This window comes from Ursus maritimus, unplaced genomic scaffold, assembly GCF_017311325.1.
Source record: "Ursus maritimus isolate PB19 unplaced genomic scaffold, ASM1731132v1 scaffold_12, whole genome shotgun sequence".
NCBI classification, from domain to species: Eukaryota; Metazoa; Chordata; class Mammalia; order Carnivora; family Ursidae; genus Ursus; species Ursus maritimus.
Window position 1 is genome coordinate 5,886,835 of NW_024423564.1, and position 20,055 is coordinate 5,906,889.

The window sequence follows — 20,055 nt, forward strand, 5'->3', positions numbered from 1 at the left end:
TGTGTTTACTGTGATTTTGCTGTTTTCCTCCAAGGGCCATTCCAGCCTCTAAATCACCTCTACACTCACAAACATTTTCTACGTACAAATGTATTTCAGCCCATATGGGAGATCGATGTTACATAAAGACCAAAAGGTAGATTTCCAAAGCAAGTGTTACTTCATCATCCAGTGCTTTCGAGAGAAAAAGTTTGCTCCCCAAACAACAGCTTGCATCTCCTAAGGCATTAAAAGCAGCCAGATGTTTTTGTAAGATTTTTTTTTTGTAAGGACTGGGTTTGGTACATGTCTGAGCCCTGCTTATTGATCCATGTGTTTTATTGTTGGCTTGAAATTATTACAAAACTTTAATGGCAATCCATGGAAACTCTTGCAAAACTATGTAGGCTGATAAAAGTTTTTAAAATACGGTTTCTCTTGAAATAAACACTTTTAATTAAGCCATTCTTTCACTGGCATCTTTTAGTTTTCCATAGTTAGGCATCTGTTTTGTGCTGGATACTCAACATATGTTATGTCATTTAGACATCACAGGAATCCTATGAGATAGGATATAATGATCCCATACGTGGGTGAAGAGGCAAAGGCTGAAAGAAGTTAATCATGGAACTTTACATCAAAAACTTAGGATGTACTGTATGGTGACTAACATAACATAATAAAAAATTATTATAAAAAAAAAGAAGTTAATTAACTTGACTAAGGTCACAGGGGTAGTAAAGGGCAGCTCCAGAATTCCACACAAATCTGTCTGGCTCTAAAACAATGGTCTTAACTATTTATAATTCCACACTGTTAAGAAATGGTTGTAGTTTTTGCCCCTTGGATTAAAACTGAAAATGATTTAAATACAAATAAATTTGGACTAGGCTTTTGAGTATATAGGAATAGTTAATTAAAGTAAAAACAGTTATGCTGCTTTCATATTTTCAAAGCCAATCCACATAGACTCATGTCATGGGGACCAAAAAGACCCACCCAATTGGTCATAAGTTGTCTTCATGTAGATAAAGCTCCCAATACAATAATACATCACAAAAACACAAGGTCAAAATGAACCCAAAATCTTGTTCATTTTATTTCTCCTTTGGAACCTTCTTCCTTCTCTAAGTTTTGGTAGTGAATAAAATGATTAAAAGGCTTCTCAGGAGGAGCAACTCTGAAGGGGAATTATTTCCAATACCATCTCCTTTTTGTTGCTTGGGTTTCAGGTCTATTTCTGTTCCACATTTTGAGATGTTATGGCTTAGAAGGAAACAACAATTCAAGGAAAAAGTTTTTATTCTTCTTAGTTTTTGGCAAGGGGGTTTGTTTGGAGAAAGGGGAAAATATTACTTTTTTTTGTCTGTAAGATTTTCCAGTTTTTTGTTTTGGGTTTTCACTTACTACTGTGGATTTTGTGTATTCCAGTCATTTTCATCTTTGATATCATTCCCTCGTTCCCTGCACTTCAATGAATTCAGTTCACCCAAACACCTTTTTCACAGCTTTCCTGTGACCTCGTTTCATGATTTGTTCGGTAGTGTTTTCATTTCCACATCTCTGCCTTCAGAAATTCACTTGATACCTGGATATACCCGGATATTCCCAGTACAAACATATACAGCTTGTTCTTTGTTAGGGTTTAGATATGTTATTCATTGCTTCTTTATTGCATTGCCTCAGCCTTTGATGTTGTTCCATGTAACTCTGCTCAAGTAATTCCAGAACAACTCGAAAACATACAGATAAAGCTTTCTCTTCACCTCCTCCCGATGCCTCAAGTCTGTTTCTTCCTTTTCACTTCATTTTCCTTACTTTGTAGTATCCTTTCCAATTTTAATCTCAATTTTCATTTTCTTAGTTACATTAGTTTTGTATGACTCTCTGTTCTTTTTCCTGCTCAGATTTTAGTCACCATCTACTTCTTCTCACTCTCCAAACTGTAATCCTGTTGATTCAGAGCTATTGCAGTCTACAGAGCCCTCAATCTTTGAACGTACCAACGTAATCTGTAGAATCAGCACCATGGACAGAGGTGCTTGTAGGGATTAATGGGTTTGGAAAACACAAAAATTGGCCTAAATTTAACCATAAAATTAAAACCAAACACATCTCATTTTGTGAATATGAAAGGTTAATTTTTCCCTCGGGTGTTATGACTTCACTTGATATTCTGTGCCAAAATACTGGCAAAAAGAAAAAGCAACTTTTGGTAAGTTTTTAAGAAGAAAATTCAAACGTAGTCATAGAATTTCAAAGCAAGAGGTCACTTTAGAGATTATATAGTCCCTTTTCTTGGTTTTATAGGAGATAAGGTTAAATAACTTTTCCAAAGTCACACATCTCATTCATTTAGAACTTGGGTATTAGTAAGAAACTGGTATCTTCTCCACTCAAGGTCATGTGAGTGTTCCGGACAGAACAGGTATTGAATTTAAAAACACCTACCCCTTTTTCTTGGAGTCATGAAGAAAAGACATTCATCTTTTGCAGTGTGACACAGCCTCCATAGATGGCTGAGAGGAACCACATTTTCTTACCTTAGATAGCAAGTGAGAGGACTTTTCTTTTCATCCCTGACAAGGTCCTCTCCCACCATTTATAAGTACAAGGCAATCATAAGTCATTGTTATTAAGAAGGGGATTATGGTTTAAATGTAAATGTATATACATTAAGGTTTCCAAATTTTTGGAGGGAATTAACGTGGATCAAAGTGCTTAATCTGTAGTGAATGCTTGATTTAGTCATAATTAGAAGTCCACCATTGGATTTCATTAGCTCACCATAAGACTAAAATATAAGGCTTTCTAATTAAACTTGTGAGGCTAGAGGTAGAAAATCCAGAATGATATACCAGCAGAAGCTTCTGAAGAGTCATAAAGTAGGATAGAAGGAATGGTTGTGCATTATTCTTCGTAAATATTTAAGAATTAGCCATCATTCCTATTAAAGGTCTATGGTCTCTCTTGTGCCTTCCCCCAAATATGATTATGATGCCATTGACCTACTACACAGGATACTTGCATTTTGAGTTGCTTCTGGTGAGCAGTGCAGTGTGTGACTAGCACAGAAAGCCCCTCATGTAAACAACTAGGGCACATATGCACGATGGCTGTCTAGGGTCAGGGTATGGTCTATGGCCGTGAAATGGAGCAAAGCCAATTAGGCTGTATGTGGATCAAGCCTGTGACCTTGACCTCATTAGCACCGTGCTCTGCCCAGCTCCCTAACTGGCCCCAGATGGTTAAGCTTAATGCAGCATTTTGTGTACAAGTACCCTAGAGCACATTCAGGCAATCCAAATTTTTTGAACTGAGCACTTTTTATGTCTGACTTCTAAATGAATGACATACAAAAGAGTTTGATGTTTTTCTTCTTTCTTATGGTTAAAGAAGAATGGAGAATTTTATTCTAGATCCTTGAAACTCAGTACTCTTCTGGGTTGCTCCCTCTCCTCCTCTTCAATTATGAGAGTAGTTGTAAAGTGCCATATCCTGACCTCGCTTGCTTTGGCAAGTTTAACAAGCCATTGTGGTAGAAACAAGGTATTGCCCAGAGGCCACTAGAATTCATTTGGTATTTGCTCCCTATTCCACAGGGTCTTCCTTCTGACACACATGTTGACAGCCTGAGAACTTGCAGAAATTTTTCTAAAGTCTTATGCATTAAAAAACCCTCAACTTTGTTGGCCCTTTGTTTGGGGAATGGTAGCCTCTTCCTTTTTTCCTCTTTTCTTGAGAGATTACTTTTAAATAGATTCATCAATCAAAAAATATTTCATCATCACCTCCAATCAACTGTGATAAGCTACTTGAGTAATAAAAGCATAAGTTATTCGAGTATGTTAAGTGTAAGAGTGTAAGTATTTTCAAGAATGTTATAGTCTGATAGGAAATATATGTGTGGATACACATACATTGTTTATCTGCCTATCTATCTAATCACATTAAAGATTAACTAATAATATAAATCGGTATGGTATGAGCTCTTGGAGTGTATGAATCATCAAATAGGTCAATTTAAGTTAAAAAATAGTGCTATTTCAGCAATGAGTCCTCAGCATATTTTATAGTAATAATTTCCAAAGTGTAAAAAAAGCAGCCAACTTGGGAATTAGTGGAGTTGGACTTTGGTGTGCTTAACGTTCTTGATAAGAAGAGACTCTTTAAGCTTTTATTCCTGCTACTTCTCCCCCTCTGATTGTTGAGCTTACTGCCTATTCCCCTTCATAGGAGGATGTTTCCTGCCATGAGAGTGAAAATCACTGGCCTGGATCCACACCAGCAGTATTACATAGCAATGGACATTGTGCCTGTGGACAATAAAAGATACAGGTAATGAAGACTCTGGGGTGTGGAATTGTGGACATCACCAGCATTCCAAGACAGTTCTTGAAACTCATTAGATGAAGCATTTTCACAGTGCACTGTACAATGCACTATACAAGGAACAAGGATGGAGGATATGCCAATAGCCTGTAGCAAAGCGCAATGCAAGAAGTAGTCACTCATGGTTGGAAATCAGGACTTAGTAATGGTTTGGTCTGGAATCCTCCCTATGTCTCTGGAGAAAGTGGAACTATATAGTGTCTGCCAGGTTACAAAAATCAAATGGATATTAGGTCTAAAATGAATTCAGTTAATATTGAAAGTGATTAACATATTGAATGATTTCGTTTATGAAATGCTAAATGAGTTGAGATGATTTATTTTGGAGAGGTGGAGGAGAAGTGGACCAGTGCAGTATATTGTATCTTATATCTGATGGATTACCCTGTGGATGATGGAGGGGATGAAGAGGAGAATTGGGTAAGATTTCAAGAAAAACATTTAGTAAAGGAAAATTATTGTTTATCAATATGGGTTGTGAGCAAGTTTGTTAAATAACTTTCCTTCAAAGTCATTACAGTCCAACACAATGTATTTGTCTCTTGGATGGTTTACACATAGTTCTTGTTTGACACAAATTGTGGCTTAATCAATCTCTAGAGATGTCGATCAGATCAGTGAATTGTGGCTCATTTTTGAAGTGTTTGAGAACTTGGCGCCAAACCTATGAAGTAGAAGGGGTGAGATGAATGAATGGGAAAGACCGGGCCTAGTATGGTAGAGTGAGAGAGCTGGCCAAGAAAGAAGTTATCTGGATGCAGAACTTAGGACAGGAGATGGTTCCAATCTGTTTTAGAGGATCTTGTGATTTGGACTGAGTACTTCTGTTTGCTAGCATCCAGGTCCTGGGTGGTCCTCTATAAGTGAAAATCGGGGAGGTGCCAAATCCATAGAGAACTCTCTTCAGAAGTACAGGGCAATTGGCAAACTCGGGATAACTGACCTCTTTTGCTACGAACAACATCTCACTTCCAGTGGCTTTGTGGGAAAATAATGTGGATGATGATGATATTCAAAACTGGGTTCATCAAAGAAACACTAAAACACTAACTGGGAAGACTTGGTGGTATTTTGGGAATGGTTGCACTGAGGCAGAGACCCTCCATTTTCATAGAAATGCCTCAAAATTCAGGTTCTCAGCAAGGAAATGGTTAATAAGTGAGAGGCTTAGAGGGTCTCTGCACATGGCTGTGTTTTATAGGACAATATGGAAGATGTTTTTAATAAGGAACCAAATCCTGAACAAGTGGCCAACGGATTATATGGTTTGCATTTGAAAGGTGAAAGGTTGCAGTAAAATACCTTTTCCATAGCTAGACACGTGGGTTCAGGATGCCTGTGTGCACACAGGGGTGCAAGGCAAGGAGAGGGAGAAGAAAGAAAAAGGACTGTGGGAATGTTTTCCTTGTGAGGGCTGCAGCTTTGATGATTAACCACAACCCTTTGCTGCCCTCCCCCACCCCACCTCTTTCTCCGTTTTCATCTCTATCTGATTGTCCCTGGTTCTCTACCCTACTTCTTTTCTCTCTTGTATTCTCTGTTTAATCCCTCCAATTTTCCATCTTGTCATCTCTCTGTTTCTCCTCTCTCCTGTCTCTACTGGTTTTCTGGGCCTCTCTTCCCTCTCTGTATCTGTCTCTGATTTCTCCTCTCTCCCTCTCTGCCTCAGATATGTGTACCACAGCTCCAAGTGGATGGTGGCTGGCAACGCGGACTCCCCTGTGCCCCCAAGAGTTTATATACACCCTGATTCTCTAGCTTCTGGAGACACTTGGATGAGACAGGTGGTCAGTTTTGACAAACTCAAGCTGACCAACAACGAGTTGGATGATCAAGGACATGTGAGTCAAAGAATCCCATCCATCTCCCTCTTCTTCCCCTTTTGGCTCTAGAGCTGGCTAGCCCTAGGCTTTTTGAAACAGGTAAAATAAGAAGTTCCATGCCATTGTGAGTCATTTTAAGTAAGTAGGCATATAAGTTCTTTTTTTCCTCTGGTGAAATTTCATTTACTACAAATCCAACATTTAGCAGACATCTGCAGTGCATCAGGTTGTGTTTATCAGACAGAGTTCTCATGTTCTGGGAACCCACAGTCTAGTCAGGGGAGAGTTTGAAGACAGAAACACCAGACAAGTTTAAAAATGGTGAAATCACAACATTCAGTGGAATAACTCACAGGGCAATAAATTCAGCGAAACAATGGAAGTGACAGGTTGGGCTAATTTGTCAAGAAATTTATGCATTTTTAAGAGAGGACTAGGTCATAAGACTTTCTAGGTATAATGAGAGCACTTGATGTTATTAATTTATCTTTAGTGGCAAGATATACATAGAACTTTCACTGAATGCCAGGATCCAGACTGGGTGCTACAGGAAAATTGAAGAACTGAAACCATGGCTCTTATCTTTAAGGAAATGGCATTTTTCAAAAGAAGGGAGAATGCAAGTATACCATTCACTCTCACAGTGAGTGGGCATACATTTGGTAACAAAGTGCAAATAACACCTTATAGAATTTAAAGACAGCATTAGGCCCATGATGAAACTTTGAAGCAGGAAGGAGCAACTGTCGCATAGCAGAGGTTCTGAGACCTGCTAGTGGAGTGTTGTCTTTTAGTATTAGGACAATTGTTCAGTATCGTCCAGTTAAGGCAAGCATACGGCATCCACCACCCATGATTGGGATACTCTGATGTATGGGTCCATGTAATGCTATCCGGTCACTTAGTCCTTCCTGCCGCGGGCAAGTACACTGACTTCCAGTTTCTTGTACATCTCCCCCCCTTCCAACCCCAATCTGTGTTTTTCCTATAATGCTTCTATCCTGTGGTTGTATTTGCATGAGAGCTTGAAAAGATGTAGGGACCTTTGAACAACTCTGGCATAATGTGGCCCCTTCTCATTTCAGATCATTCTGCACTCTATGCACAAATACCAGCCTCGAGTTCATGTGATCCGCAAGGATTTCAGCAGTGACCTTTCACCCACCAAACCTGTCCCTGTTGGGGATGGAGTGAAAACATTCAACTTCCCTGAGACCGTCTTTACCACAGTTACAGCCTACCAGAACCAGCAGGTAAGAGGCTGCCTTTGAGAGTCTCCTGCTATATCTGCTTTTAAAGGAGCTTATTCATGGCTTTGGTAAGAAATACTTAGTCCTTCTGCATGACACTGAAGAACTGGAATGAGAGATGCCAGGCTTGCGTGCAAACACCATGTTGGTGATGACAAGGCTGTGATGCCTAGTAGCAGCTGGTATAGTCTAGATTTAGATCAAAGACAAAATCTTTGACCGGGAGGACCAAATCTCCTGTCATTTTCATGTCTCTCTGTACTTGTACCCATGTTCATGGTCTCTCCTGCATCCTGGCAAATGTTCCTCATCATTTGTAATTCCTTTTCAAGTACCAAGGTTTGATTCATTCCTTCCCTCTTCTCTGCAATTTTCTGTGTATCCCTGAATCGGCTACATCAAAGTCATCAAGTCTCTTGAACTCCGTTGAAGACCCACTGCTTCCATGTACACTATCAGACTAAATTTACCTCTGTGTGACCACCAGCCACACCCTAACATCTGTGTTTTTATGTCAGCAATATGTTCATTCATTCCATAAATGTTTGAGAACTTGAGAGCTTTTCATAGTCCAAGCTTAGTAGAGAAATCGAGCAAATTAGGACTTATTTCTCCATAAGCAAAAAAGAGTTTTAGGTAAGTGAAAGACTTGTAAATGCATAATGATAAAACAATGGAATAATTTAATGACAGAAACATGGACAGGGTGTTCTTGCCTGGGGGAAGTTTTGCTGGAAGAGCTGATGCTTTCTCTGATGATGAGACACACTTAAGAATTGGCCAGATTGGGGTACCTGGATGGCTCAGTTGGTTAAGCGTCTGCCTTCGGCTCAGGTCATGCTCTCGGGGTCCTGGAATCAAGCCCCATGTCAGGCTCCCTGCTCAGTGGGGAGTCTGCTTCTCCCTCTGCCCCTTCTCCTCCCCCCTGCTTATGTGCTCATGCTCTCTCTCTTTCTCAAAAAATAAAGTCTTGAAAAAAAAAAAGAATTGGTCAGACTAATGGGGGAAGTATGGGAGGGTGGGGTATGGAGAGAGGGAGAGAGACACCAAGTCTGGAATTGTTATGGGCATTCTAGACAATGTTCTTTTTTTGTGGAGCGTGAGTAGATGGTTTTATAAGTGATCTCACTTTATGCAATTCCTTGAAAGTTGCATATGAATCTCATTTTTTTTTGCAAATTAGACTGTATTTCATCTTTTGACAATTTGTCTAATTAATAGGATCCTGAAGTGAATCCTTTTCTGAAAGTAAGAGTTTTGCTTGATTATTTTGCTTGAAAGTCTGCACATTTTTATTTTGGGCCCACTTGGAGCAAAATTAACTTCTACCATAATATTGAGATATCTACCACAAAAGGTATCTTTTGTGTTGGTTACTATGCTTAGTGCTCTGACAAAGAAAGAAATAGAGGAAAAAATATTCATTTACTAAGTATTTATTGAGTGCTTACTATGTGCCAGGCAAGTGAAGGTGAGTCATATAATCTTTGGTTCATATAGAAAGATTATTTTGGTCTTCCATAGTGCATTTCTTAGATGTTCTTTGCCTCCAGAGGAATTTGGTATACAACCACCCTTCAGTCTGGTAGACAAGTACTATATGCTTGTTGGGCTTTCTCAGCAGCTGTAAAGCATTCCCAAATTTAGATGTTCCTTGTGGTTGCCACATTTGATCTAAAGTAGAAGAAGAGTTTTAGTTCGCTTTGGGTGCTATTTAAAAACTATTGAACCCCCTCAAACTCCTTAGGTAGTAACAGAGCAGAGGCTACAGAGAGTCCTTATAGGAATCTTTAATAATCAAGATTTTTCAAGCTCTGAAACAAGAAGGTGCAGCAATATAGACATGCCCTTTGGAGCAACTGGAACCTTGGGATTAACTGTGGTTCAGAAGAGAGGGAGCACAAGTCTAAGTTCTTTGAATAACTGATTGGACTTTTTCCCAAGACACCCAGCCACCATTTTAATCATTAGTTTCTCATGAAGGCAGAGATGTGGCGACAAATATTGCAACTTTAGAATTTAGTAGGGCAAACTAGAACACTGGTAAGTGAACATTCTGCTGCCTCACTGAGGTCAGTTGTAGAAGCCACAAGGGTCAGGACTGTCACCCAAGCTGAAATTAAAAAGGTACAACTCACTGTGACAATGTGAAAGAAAGAAGACCAAACATGGCTGCCTGAAATCCCCTCTTCTACCTTCTCTCACAGCATTCCTGTGTCTGAGGACATTCTACTTGTATGAAAATTTTCTCTTCATCTGGACTGGGTTGGGGGCAGTGGTGGTTTGTTGGGGGCAGGACACCATGCCTAAATTCGTGGGGCTTGGTAGTAGCCTACCTGGTTTGATTTCTGACCTTTCCACTGACGAATTGTATGACCTTGAGCAAGTTTCTTAACTCACTTAATCAGTGTTTCCTGGCCTGAAAATGTTCTGGCCTCATCAAGTTAGTGACGAGAACTAGATGAGGGAACACGCATAGAGTCACTGGCACAAACTCGGGATCTGATTACTAGTAGTCAGCCTACACTTGTCAACGGCTGGGTCTGCACAGGCCTGAAGAGGAGTGGGGAGTAGAGGCAATTTTACAGAATAAATTGCTTATTAAGGAGAAAGTGGATCGTTGGGAATTGGAGGACCTGCATTGGCTCTTGAAGGTATTATAATCAATAGGTAACCAGTTTGATCTTTCTGTTCTCATGTCATGTTGGTGAATTCATGATGTGCTGACATTCAAAATAGATGAGTCATGCATACTCACTTCTGCCCTGTTTGAAATTAAGATAACAGCTTTTGCCCGTTTAACAAGTCTTCGGTCCCCAGATACATCAACAAGCACGATCATTTAACATTCCCTTTGGCTGTGTAGATATGATTTCATATAACACAGTGTCTTCTAGTAAAGCAAACTAACCTCAGGACTTTTCCCCTAGGAATCTGGGGGTCTGCATCCTGTTACCTAGCAATCATTTTCAGACCTGTCACGGAGATGCTGGGCAGCATAAACCATTCTCTTTTGTGAGCTAGATAGATCACCTACTACTGTGTTTTTATTTCCCTCAACTGTCTTGAATGAGAACAGTTACTATTTTATGGCAAAATTATTTACTTCATGTATTTCTTTTTAAGGGAACTGTTAGGAGGCATGAGAGACTAAAGAGGAAAAGTCAGTGGGAGGGGGTCCTCATTGTTCTCAGGAACACAATGAAGGAAGGACAGTGAAAGGAATGGAGTGAAGTGAAATGTTATCCACTTTTCCTAAGGAAAGGCAGTGGGCTAGCCCTTTGGAGACCTGGGGTTTCGTCCTCAATGTCCCACTAGCTACTTGTGTCACTCTAAGCAAGGTATTTTCTTTCTGGGTTTTGACTTCTTCCTCAAGAAAAAGCATTTGGCCTCTGTTTTCTAAGTTCTCTGTTAGCTCTGAAATCATAATTTCTTCCTCTTTTTTTTTTCTGGCATGTTTTTAATTGAGAGTGGGGAACAGTTTATTGTTTTCGAGCAGAGACAATCAATACACACAAGTATTGAAAATTATTCGACTGTTCAGTCGTGTCAACTCTTTTTTAACCCCTACAAGAGTCGAGACAGTAGAGTTGTAGCAAGCCCACACTTGAAAGGTGGAAACTTGGTGTTTTGTTGCTGGTAAACAAAACATTCCAAGCTATACTATTCATTTGTCACCCTGGCCAGTCCTCTCCATAGTTAAAGCCTGTGTTTCCTGTTGGCTTCCACCTTGCCAAGGCTGGCTGGACACCTGACTCTCCACACATCCAATCTGCCACTAAACTAGGTTGCTTCTACTGATGGAATGTTTTCTTCTTTCTCATCTTACTGCTTTTGCCCTTGTTCTGGACCTGCTCTCCCTCCACCTTAGGCTGTTGTGACAACTTCCAGCCGAGTTACCTGGACTACAAGGTTAATGTCTCATGAGCCATCACATGTATTCACTGAGGGATGGGTCTTTCTAGAGCACAGCTCTGCTTTCATCATTTCTCTGTCAAAAGTTATTGACTCCTCAGTGCCAAAGGGTGTATATATACTCCAAGATCCCAAGTCTTTCCTTTAAGGTCCTCTGTAGCTAGTTACCAGCTGCATTTCTAGGCTCATTTCCCACTAATCGTCATCACGCATTCACAGGAGTTCAGCAATCTAGTTAGAGTTTTACTGTTGTTTGCCCTTTGTAGCTGCTTTGCTTTTGGTTGTGCTGTTGTCTTTCCAGGAATGACCTTTCTGTTCATCTTTATCTGTCTAGCTTCCTTCTATCTTCGAGTTCAGTACAAACACAAACCTTCCCGACATTTCCCCTACAACGTTCCTTACATTTTTCAGCTGCAAATGAGCTTTCCCTCATCGAACTGTTAGTGCGCCGTATGTCTCTCATGACCCTGTCACATTCTACGCTGTGCACGTGACTAATCTTTCTCTCAATATTTTGAGCTTTTTGAGAGCCAAACATTGTGCCTCTACAAAACCCGGTGTGATACGGTAGAAAACAGCAGGACGGGCGTTAGAAGACTCAGGTTCTAGACCCAACTCTGCAGTTGACAGAATGTACTGCCTTTGACAAATCGCTCCACCTCCGAATCCTCATTTGCAAATCGGTGGTTTGCTTCTCAGCTACCAGTCTACGGAGACATTTTTTATAGTCCACTGAAAGATGAGAAAAATAAAGGCAGAATAGGGGCGGTTTATACCTATAAGCACTCACTTAAATAGACTGGATTTTATTTTGTCCTTTTAGATACTAAAATGTCATTTATTTTATGAAATGATGATGGGAGGAGATCGTGGGTAGGTGTAATTCTTTTTGTTTGATAGAATAAAGACCTGGAATATCAACGTTGATCCTTCAAATGTTGGAGGGAGGGAATTAGAATTGTCCTGAAGCCCAGAAACCATGAATTAAGAAGAAGGACCCTTCCATCTGTGTAATTCTAAGGCATTTGTGTGTGCTCCGTAGTGCACAGCACTGAATATATGCTTGGAAAAGGACTGAATGAATAATTAGCCAACACACCTCCACTACCAGTTTCCTTACATAGCTGTGGTCCCGCTTCTTTGGATATAAGTAGTCGTGAAATGTGAAGAAAGAGTTTCTATTTTCATGAAATATTTTATGCTTTTCTTTCCCCCCTTCCCATTCCTTCCTCCCACCCTTGCTGACTGACCCATAGACTCCCAGGGCTGCTAGCATACTGAAGTTATTATTACTATTATTTGCTCTTGGAGTGCCAACTTGGCAGGCTTAGGGCAGAGAGGAAGGTACACCATGCCCAGCATCTCATCATGGAGAATAAAGTGGTAGAGGTGGGAAGAAAGGTGACTCTACAACTGTATGCTTTTTCTTGGAAGAAGCTGACGCCAACATGTCCTCATGGAATTAGCAGGAAATTTCCATTGCAGAGTCTTTGTCTTCTCTAAGGGGAAAAGCCTGCTGAACCTTGATTTTTTTTTTTTTTCCAAACAGGAAACTAGATTTCAAAAAGACACAGCCTTGTTCTCCTCAGGTAACACAGTCTTATTTCTTGATGAGAATTGGCTACATGAACCAGATAGGAAGTCTGAAACCACAGCCAGGTTTGTGTAAGCAAATCCAATAGGAGTTCTGAGCCACTCATTATATCCTAAACTATTGAGCCAGTTGTGCTTTAACTTTCCAATCAAATCAAGGCAGAGGTTTTTTATTTTTTATTTTTCATATGGGCTGTTTTTTTTTTCCTTCCCTGATGAACACCTTTCAAAGCAATATGGTAAAAAAAAAAAAAAAAAGAATAACTAAGAGAGTGTTAATAAGGGAAGGCCTTTTCAGCCTTGGTATTGTAAAATCATACTCAGGATATTGAAGTTTCATTTTTTTTGTAGGTTGTGCGATTTATATCTGCGCTGTGCACTGTGAGGTGTACCTCATTTATTAACTGCCTGGACGTTTCTAGGCAAAAAGTCAGTGAAAATGATTAAAACCAAAGGTGGCAAGCCAGCAACCACCTCTTTGTGTTCTATGGTCTTCGATGACTCAGACTGTACAAATCAGGATAATGGAAATCAAATCAGGGAAGAAAAATGCTTCCCCAACCTCTGAGCTTTCTCCTCATCATTGGAGCAGGTTTGAACATGACTGCTATAGAATAGTTTTAGGTCCACGGACAGTTACTAATAGACCTTGTTCTGGCCAGGGGGACATTTGAGACTTCTGTCTGTGGTGCTGCAGTGTAAACAGATAGGATCGAGGGAGTTGTCTGGTCTGTATTCTCTAAGGCTTGTTGTGGCTTTGGGGCTGCTAATCCCTGTTTCCCACATTATTCATTCATGCACTCGCTTACTCACTCTTTCACTTGCTGAACAAATATTCATTGAGCCCAAAGAGCATATCATGTTAGGTTCTTAATAAGATGGTGTAGAAAATAGGCATGGTTCTTATCTGAAAGCATCTGATTTTGGAGGGATGATCAAGGAAGATCTCTCGCAGGAGGTTACGTTTAGATTGAGACTTAGGACGAGGCATCAGCTGTGTGAAGGGCACAGAAAAGAACATTCTGTTTTTGACTGGTGGTGGAGTGAGTGTGAGGGGCTTGAGCAGGGAAAGAACTTGATACACTCCAGCACTGAGAGCAGCTGAATTTGGCGGGGCCTGTGGCCCAGGTGTAGAAGAGTGTGGGTGGGGGTGGATAGCCAGGCAGGGATCCTGCAAGGCCAGCCAAGGAGTTTGGGTTGAGTTTTGAGTAGAGTGGTAGCCACTGCTGAGAACGACACGGTCCACGTACGTGTTAACCAAGATCACTTTGGTTGCTGTGTATACCAGACAGGGATAAGGGTGGAAAAAGAGAGATTTGTCCCAAGGTTATGTAGAGTAGTTTAGTGAAAAGATGACTGTGTTCTGGTCGAAGGTGGAGAGGTGGAGACTGACAGCCATATTTGTGTCTAATTGATAAACTTAACTGTGGAGTAGTGTTGAAAATTAACTATTCAAATGAGCCTCCCGCACTACTCCAGATGGCCTCTAGATGTGTGGTGTGTGCGCGGGGCAGAGGCACTGGGGCTTATGAGTCCTCATGTCGTTGCTTGTAGGTCCCTTGCTGTGGGCCTCGCTGGCCTCTGCTGGTGACTGTCATGTCTGGTCTGGGCCTTGGGTCCCTTGTGTAGACAGGCTCTACTGATAGAAGACTGCTGAGCTTGTGCTGTCATGTTTTTGCCTCAGTTGGATCTCCTGGGCCTTCCTGGCTGGCTCAGCCTCACCTCAGGGCTCATCTAGGTCCTCTGTTGGGCTCCTGCCTAAGCTGTAGTGCCTCTGTGTTAGGGTCACCCTGCCTTCCCTGTCATGGCATGTGAGGACCTCTAAGTCCCTGGCCCACCACAGAAGGATGACAGGAGGCATGGAGATGCTAACTTGTCCTCTTCCTGATTCCTCAGGCCAGGCGGCATTTTTACTTTGATGCAGCCGGCCCTGAATATGTGTGGAGCTTGCCCTGCCAGTTTGCCTCTGAAGCTCCCTACTCGCACCCCTGGATTTTGGTTTGAGTAGGGAGCTAAGGCACATGTAAGTTGACCTGCTTGCTTCTCTTTCATCTGTTTCCTCTTTTTTCATACTCCACTGAGGGGGAAGGGGAAGATCTTTTACTTCTTTTCCCACTTGATAAGAATTCACCTTAAGGGGCGCCTGGGTGGCTTAGTAGTTAAGTGTCTGCCTTCGGTTCAGGTCATGATCCCAGGGTCCCGGGATCAAGTCCAGCATCAAGCCCAGTATTGGGCTCCCTGCTCAGTGGGGAGTCTGCGTCTCCCTCTCCCACTCCTGCTGCTTGTATTCCCTCTCTCGCTGTCTCTGCCCATCAAATAAATAAATAAAATCTTTAAAAAAACCCGAAGAATTCACCTTATGTCACATCCTTGTCTTCCACAAGACAGCAGGTTTTGTGCCCCTGCTGTCATTTGCATCCCCTTTCTATGTTATGCAAGATACTAGTAGGAGCTGATGCTACCCGACTGGCTCTTCATATGGGAATCACAGAACTATGGATTATTGAGGTTGAGAATGCTTTGGTTTATTCCTCCAAATTATTGTCCTTGTTACCCTGGGGATTCGTAGGCGTCGCCCAAGTTGTCAGCACGAGCATCAGCTGGGATCATTGCTAAAATCGCTTTCTGCCTATAGGGTATGTAAATGCCCAGGCAGGACAATAAAGGCTTTCTGTGATATGTCTCAGGGCAGCCTGTCCTGCCTCTGGCTGCCTCTCTTCCCATATTCTGTGCTCTGGCCTAATTGGACTTTTCGGTGCTTCTCGTGTACACTTTATTCCGTCATGCTTCTCTACGTCCACGCTCTGGCTTCTGTAGGCCATGTCTTATGAAATGCTTCCCTTGTTCCTTTCTCCCCTTTTTGCACTTTTCACTAAAGTCCTACACATCCTTTGAGGCCTGGCTCATGTGGTGTCTCTGAGGTGAAACCTCAGAGCCCTTCAACTTGGAACTCATCGCTGCTCCCTCTGAAGCTCTCATTTGCCTTTATTGCAAACCTTACCAATTCCCGTTTCGTGTTAGTGTATATGTATTAGTGTATTTGTCTGCTTTTTTCTTCTAGATTGTAAGCTTCTGGGGCGGGGGGAACCAGGCAATACAAGCCCTGTATGGACTATATATCACCATCACCTGTGCCTCCTGTCACCTTGCTTTGCACACAAATGTACTTGATAAATAAATAATGAGTACACAACCACACTACATAAAGCTCTCTAAATCTCACATTAAAAGCTTTCAAACAAGTACCGGGGTGCTGTTTTTCCTAACATTTGGTGGCACTTTTCTATTAAATCTCCACGCAGACCTCTTGGCCTGAGATAGAATGAGCTGTGGGAAGCAGGTTTTCAACCTTTTCTCCCAGGCCCATGAAATAGAATGTCATTTTATTTACAGGGGTCTGTGGAGGCCCCCAAAACATGGCTGCACAATCATATATCAGAAACCCCTATCATAAATGAGCCGGACAGGATAAGCCAACTTGAAAGAGAAAATAAAATATTATAACCCCAACTTGAAAAGAAAATATGGTGTGTGGTTTATTGCTGTGGATTATGGAGGAAGAAAGAACGGATTTTAAGTCAAAAACAGAAAAGCAGTGACAGTCTTTAAACTCAATACAATATCCACAGGGCAGACACTCGACTTTAGAGAGCCGAAGCTTCAGGCTCCTGCTCTGGGCTATAAAATAGATGTAAAATTGCTTTTGCGGCATTATTAGTGCTACATTATTAGTGTGCCATTCTAGAGGCAAGGAATGTTTTAGGGGAAAAAAAATTAACTTTGGTACTTTCAAGTCCGAGTCTGTTGGTCAGAATCTCACATTGCATTTTAAAGACCTTTAAAGATTGCGGCACTGGGAAATTCCACTCTGACTAAGTGAGATGGAAGAGGGACTTGGAAAAGATTCACAACATAAGAAATAACGTTAGCCACCCTGGTGATAAGTTCTGCAATGATCAGAAATGGGAAGGTGGTCTTCAATAATGAGATTCCCTTCTTTCTACAATCACCTTCCCTTGAAAGTGCCTTGCCTCCTTTCCTGAGCTCCCTTGCCCCCACCCCGAAGTCTCTGTTGCTTGAAGACAGTGAGTCATTAACATCTGGTTTAGACACAAAAATATCAAAAATGCCTCCCATGACCAAGGCTGAAAATGGAAACGTAAGAACACATGTGGAACTTGTTGGTCAGGCTTGGTCTAGTCTGGGGGCACGGCGTGGTGTGTACAATCCTTGCTGAGTGCGAGGGGGCTAAGAAAAGATGTGATAGAGGGGCTTATGCTCTAAGTGGAGGTTGAGCCAGGTGGCTCCTGGGGACCCATCCAGCTTGGGTCACACAGTTGTTCGTGTCTTCTGATTTGCTGGTGAGCCTTGGAGACGGGGTGTAGCCGGCCCCACCGAGTCCCTTGTTTATAGATTTTCCTTTGGGTACAAACTTGATAAAAGTGTAGCTACTTTTAGTGTCTTTTACAAGACAATTTTAGGTCATTAAATGAACACTCTCGAGGGGCAGGGAAGGGACAACTAAAGTGAAATGTAAGTTTAGTTAATTACATGGTTCTCTCGGGCTGAGGCAGGTTGGGGGTCCAATTCCACTGGATTGGATTGACTGAATCCATTTGTTCACTATTCACTCAGTTGCTCACTTACTCATTCACTCAGCAAATGCTTTTCAAGTGCTTCCTGTGTGTCATGTCCCACGGACTTGACCATTGCCCAATTTTCTATTTCCGTGCCTTTGTATGTCTAGGCATGTGATTTATCACCTTTTTTTGGGGCCAGAAAGGTGAGCAGAAGAGAGTTTACAGTCACATACTGGGAAAACCTCAGGTTTTAGGGAGAAGTGGGTCAGGTGGGTCAGACATCTGGGTGCCAGGCCCAAGTCCTATATCAACTTCCATTTAAATCTCAGACTTCAAGGAAACTAAATAAAAACAACAGCTGTTACGAACAGAGTGATTTTTGTTAATTTTCCAGGAGCAACCAAAAAATAAATCAGTTAATATAAATACAATTTATGTTCTTTGTTTCCAGATCACCAGATTAAAAATTGATCGGAACCCTTTTGCTAAAGGATTCAGAGATTCTGGAAGAAACAGGTAAGAATAATTGGGAAAGAGACTCTCTGACATTTCTTTTCTTCGCGACGTTATCCCCTCCCCCCAAGCACCTTTGGTGGCTTTTGGCTCCTGCTTTTTGGGGAACACTTGCACGCTATGCCTCTGTGCTGACTCAAGCAAAGAGAGATGGATAGGTGACCCGAGAATCAAGAAGCTGTTCCCAAAAGGTTGAGTTTTCCAATATTTGCTATCACCAGATCAGATCCCTCATGGTGTTTTTCTCCCTACGTCATGCTTGGTAATCCAGTCACTTAAACCAGATTTTATGATGATTTATTATCATCAAAAATGGCTCCCTTTTCTGCTAAGTACTCTAGGTGGCCACAGCACCTACAGTGACACCTCATTTACTCTGTATTATCAAACGAGGAACTGTGGACAAATAAAAATGATCAGAAAATTAAAGATTAGCTAAAAACTTTGTTAAAAATTTAGCCATTTTTCTCCTAAGAAATATTCCCCAAATATATGAGATGGTGCCTGCCTTATAAAGACAGTTTCTAGAACACGACCTTTGTTGATGCTGCAGCATCATCATTAGGTTGTCATGTAGGGAAACTCTTAGGAACCCCTGACGTTTGCAGGACTATTTGTCCTTGTTCTAAGAGGGCTTAGCAGCTGTGGCACTTTTCTGGTTAATTCTGCTTCTTTCTAAATCCTTTCTTTCCAGCCCTTCCTACATAAAATTAAAATCTGTTATCCAGAGAGCTGGGGGAGAACTGAAGTTGCTAGGGAACACAGATCTATCTAAGGTTATTCGGTCAGAAAAGCTCACTTTATATAAACCGTACTGAAACCACAAATGTGACACGTGTGTCTTGTAAAGTGTGTAGGCTTTGCAATAACTATTTACGTTAGCGTTCAGACATTTTCCTCATTTGGGGGCACTTCTTTACATCTGAATGACACAGACTGTCAGGAGTTACCTTTGCTATTTTCTCTGCAAGAGTTTTCAGATAAACTCTCTAGTATTATATTTAGAATCACTTCATAAACTACATAAGAGCACATTCTATTAGAACTCAGATTTATTTAATTTTTAAAAAAGATTTTATTTATTTATTTATTTTATTTTTTAATAATATTTTTTATTATATTATGTTAGTCACCATACAGTACATCCCTAGTTTTTGATGTAAAGTTCCATGATTCATTACTTGCGTATAACACCCAGTGCACCATGCAATACGTGCCCTCCTTACTACCCATCACCAGCCTATCCCATTCCCCACCTCCCTCCCCTCTGAAGCCCTCAGTCTGTTTTCCAGAGCCCATAGTCTCTCATGCAGAACCCAGATTTATGCTAAAAATCATCTGTAGTGATCATTTCCTTTACAAAATTATTTATGGCAACACTTCTCTCTCTCTCTTTTTTTTTTTTTTAAGATTTATTTATTTACTTGAGAGAGAGAGAGTGAGGGCAGGGAAGGGCAGAAGAAGAGGGAGAGAAAAACTTTAGCAGACTCCTCACTGAGCTCAGAGCCCAATGTGGGGTGCAGTCTCATTACCCTGAGATCGTGACCTGAGCTGAAATCAAGGGTCAGGTGCTTAACTGACTGCACCACCCAGAACCCCCTGAAGCACTTCTTTTTTTTTTTTTTAATATTTGTTTGTTTTTTTAAAAATAATTTTTATTTTGTTATATTTATTTGTGTTTTAAATTCCACTATAATTAACATACTGTGTTATATTAGTTTCAGGTGTTCAATATAGCAATTCAACAATTCTGTATATTACTCAGTGCTCATCATAAGTGTGTCTTTAATCCCCTACGGAAGCAGTTCACTATGAAACTCTTATTGTATATTTAAAATACATCGGAAACCGGGGATGTACTGTATGGTGACTAACATAATATAATAAAAAATAATTAAAAAAAAAATACTTAAGTAGGCTCCATGTTGGGGCTTGAACACATGATCCTGAGGTCAAGACCTGAGCTGAGAGCAAGAGTCAGAACCCTAACTGACTGAGCCACCAGGTGCC

General features: G+C 41.1%; 1 protein-coding gene across 3 annotated transcripts in view; it reads left to right on the top strand.

Annotated features, from left to right (window-relative positions):
- Positions 1-20,055, top strand: part of TBX15 (T-box transcription factor 15) — a 121,740-nt gene that overhangs the window by 55,639 nt on the left and 46,046 nt on the right. For all 3 annotated transcript variants that reach the window (XM_008706361.2, XM_040626851.1, XM_008706360.2), the window contains exons 3-6: positions 4,216-4,317; positions 6,041-6,212; positions 7,280-7,447; positions 17,984-18,048. In XM_008706361.2, the coding sequence (XP_008704583.2) occupies positions 4,216-4,317; positions 6,041-6,212; positions 7,280-7,447; positions 17,984-18,048 (507 nt within the window). The remainder of the gene's footprint in view (positions 1-4,215; positions 4,318-6,040; positions 6,213-7,279; positions 7,448-17,983; positions 18,049-20,055) is intronic.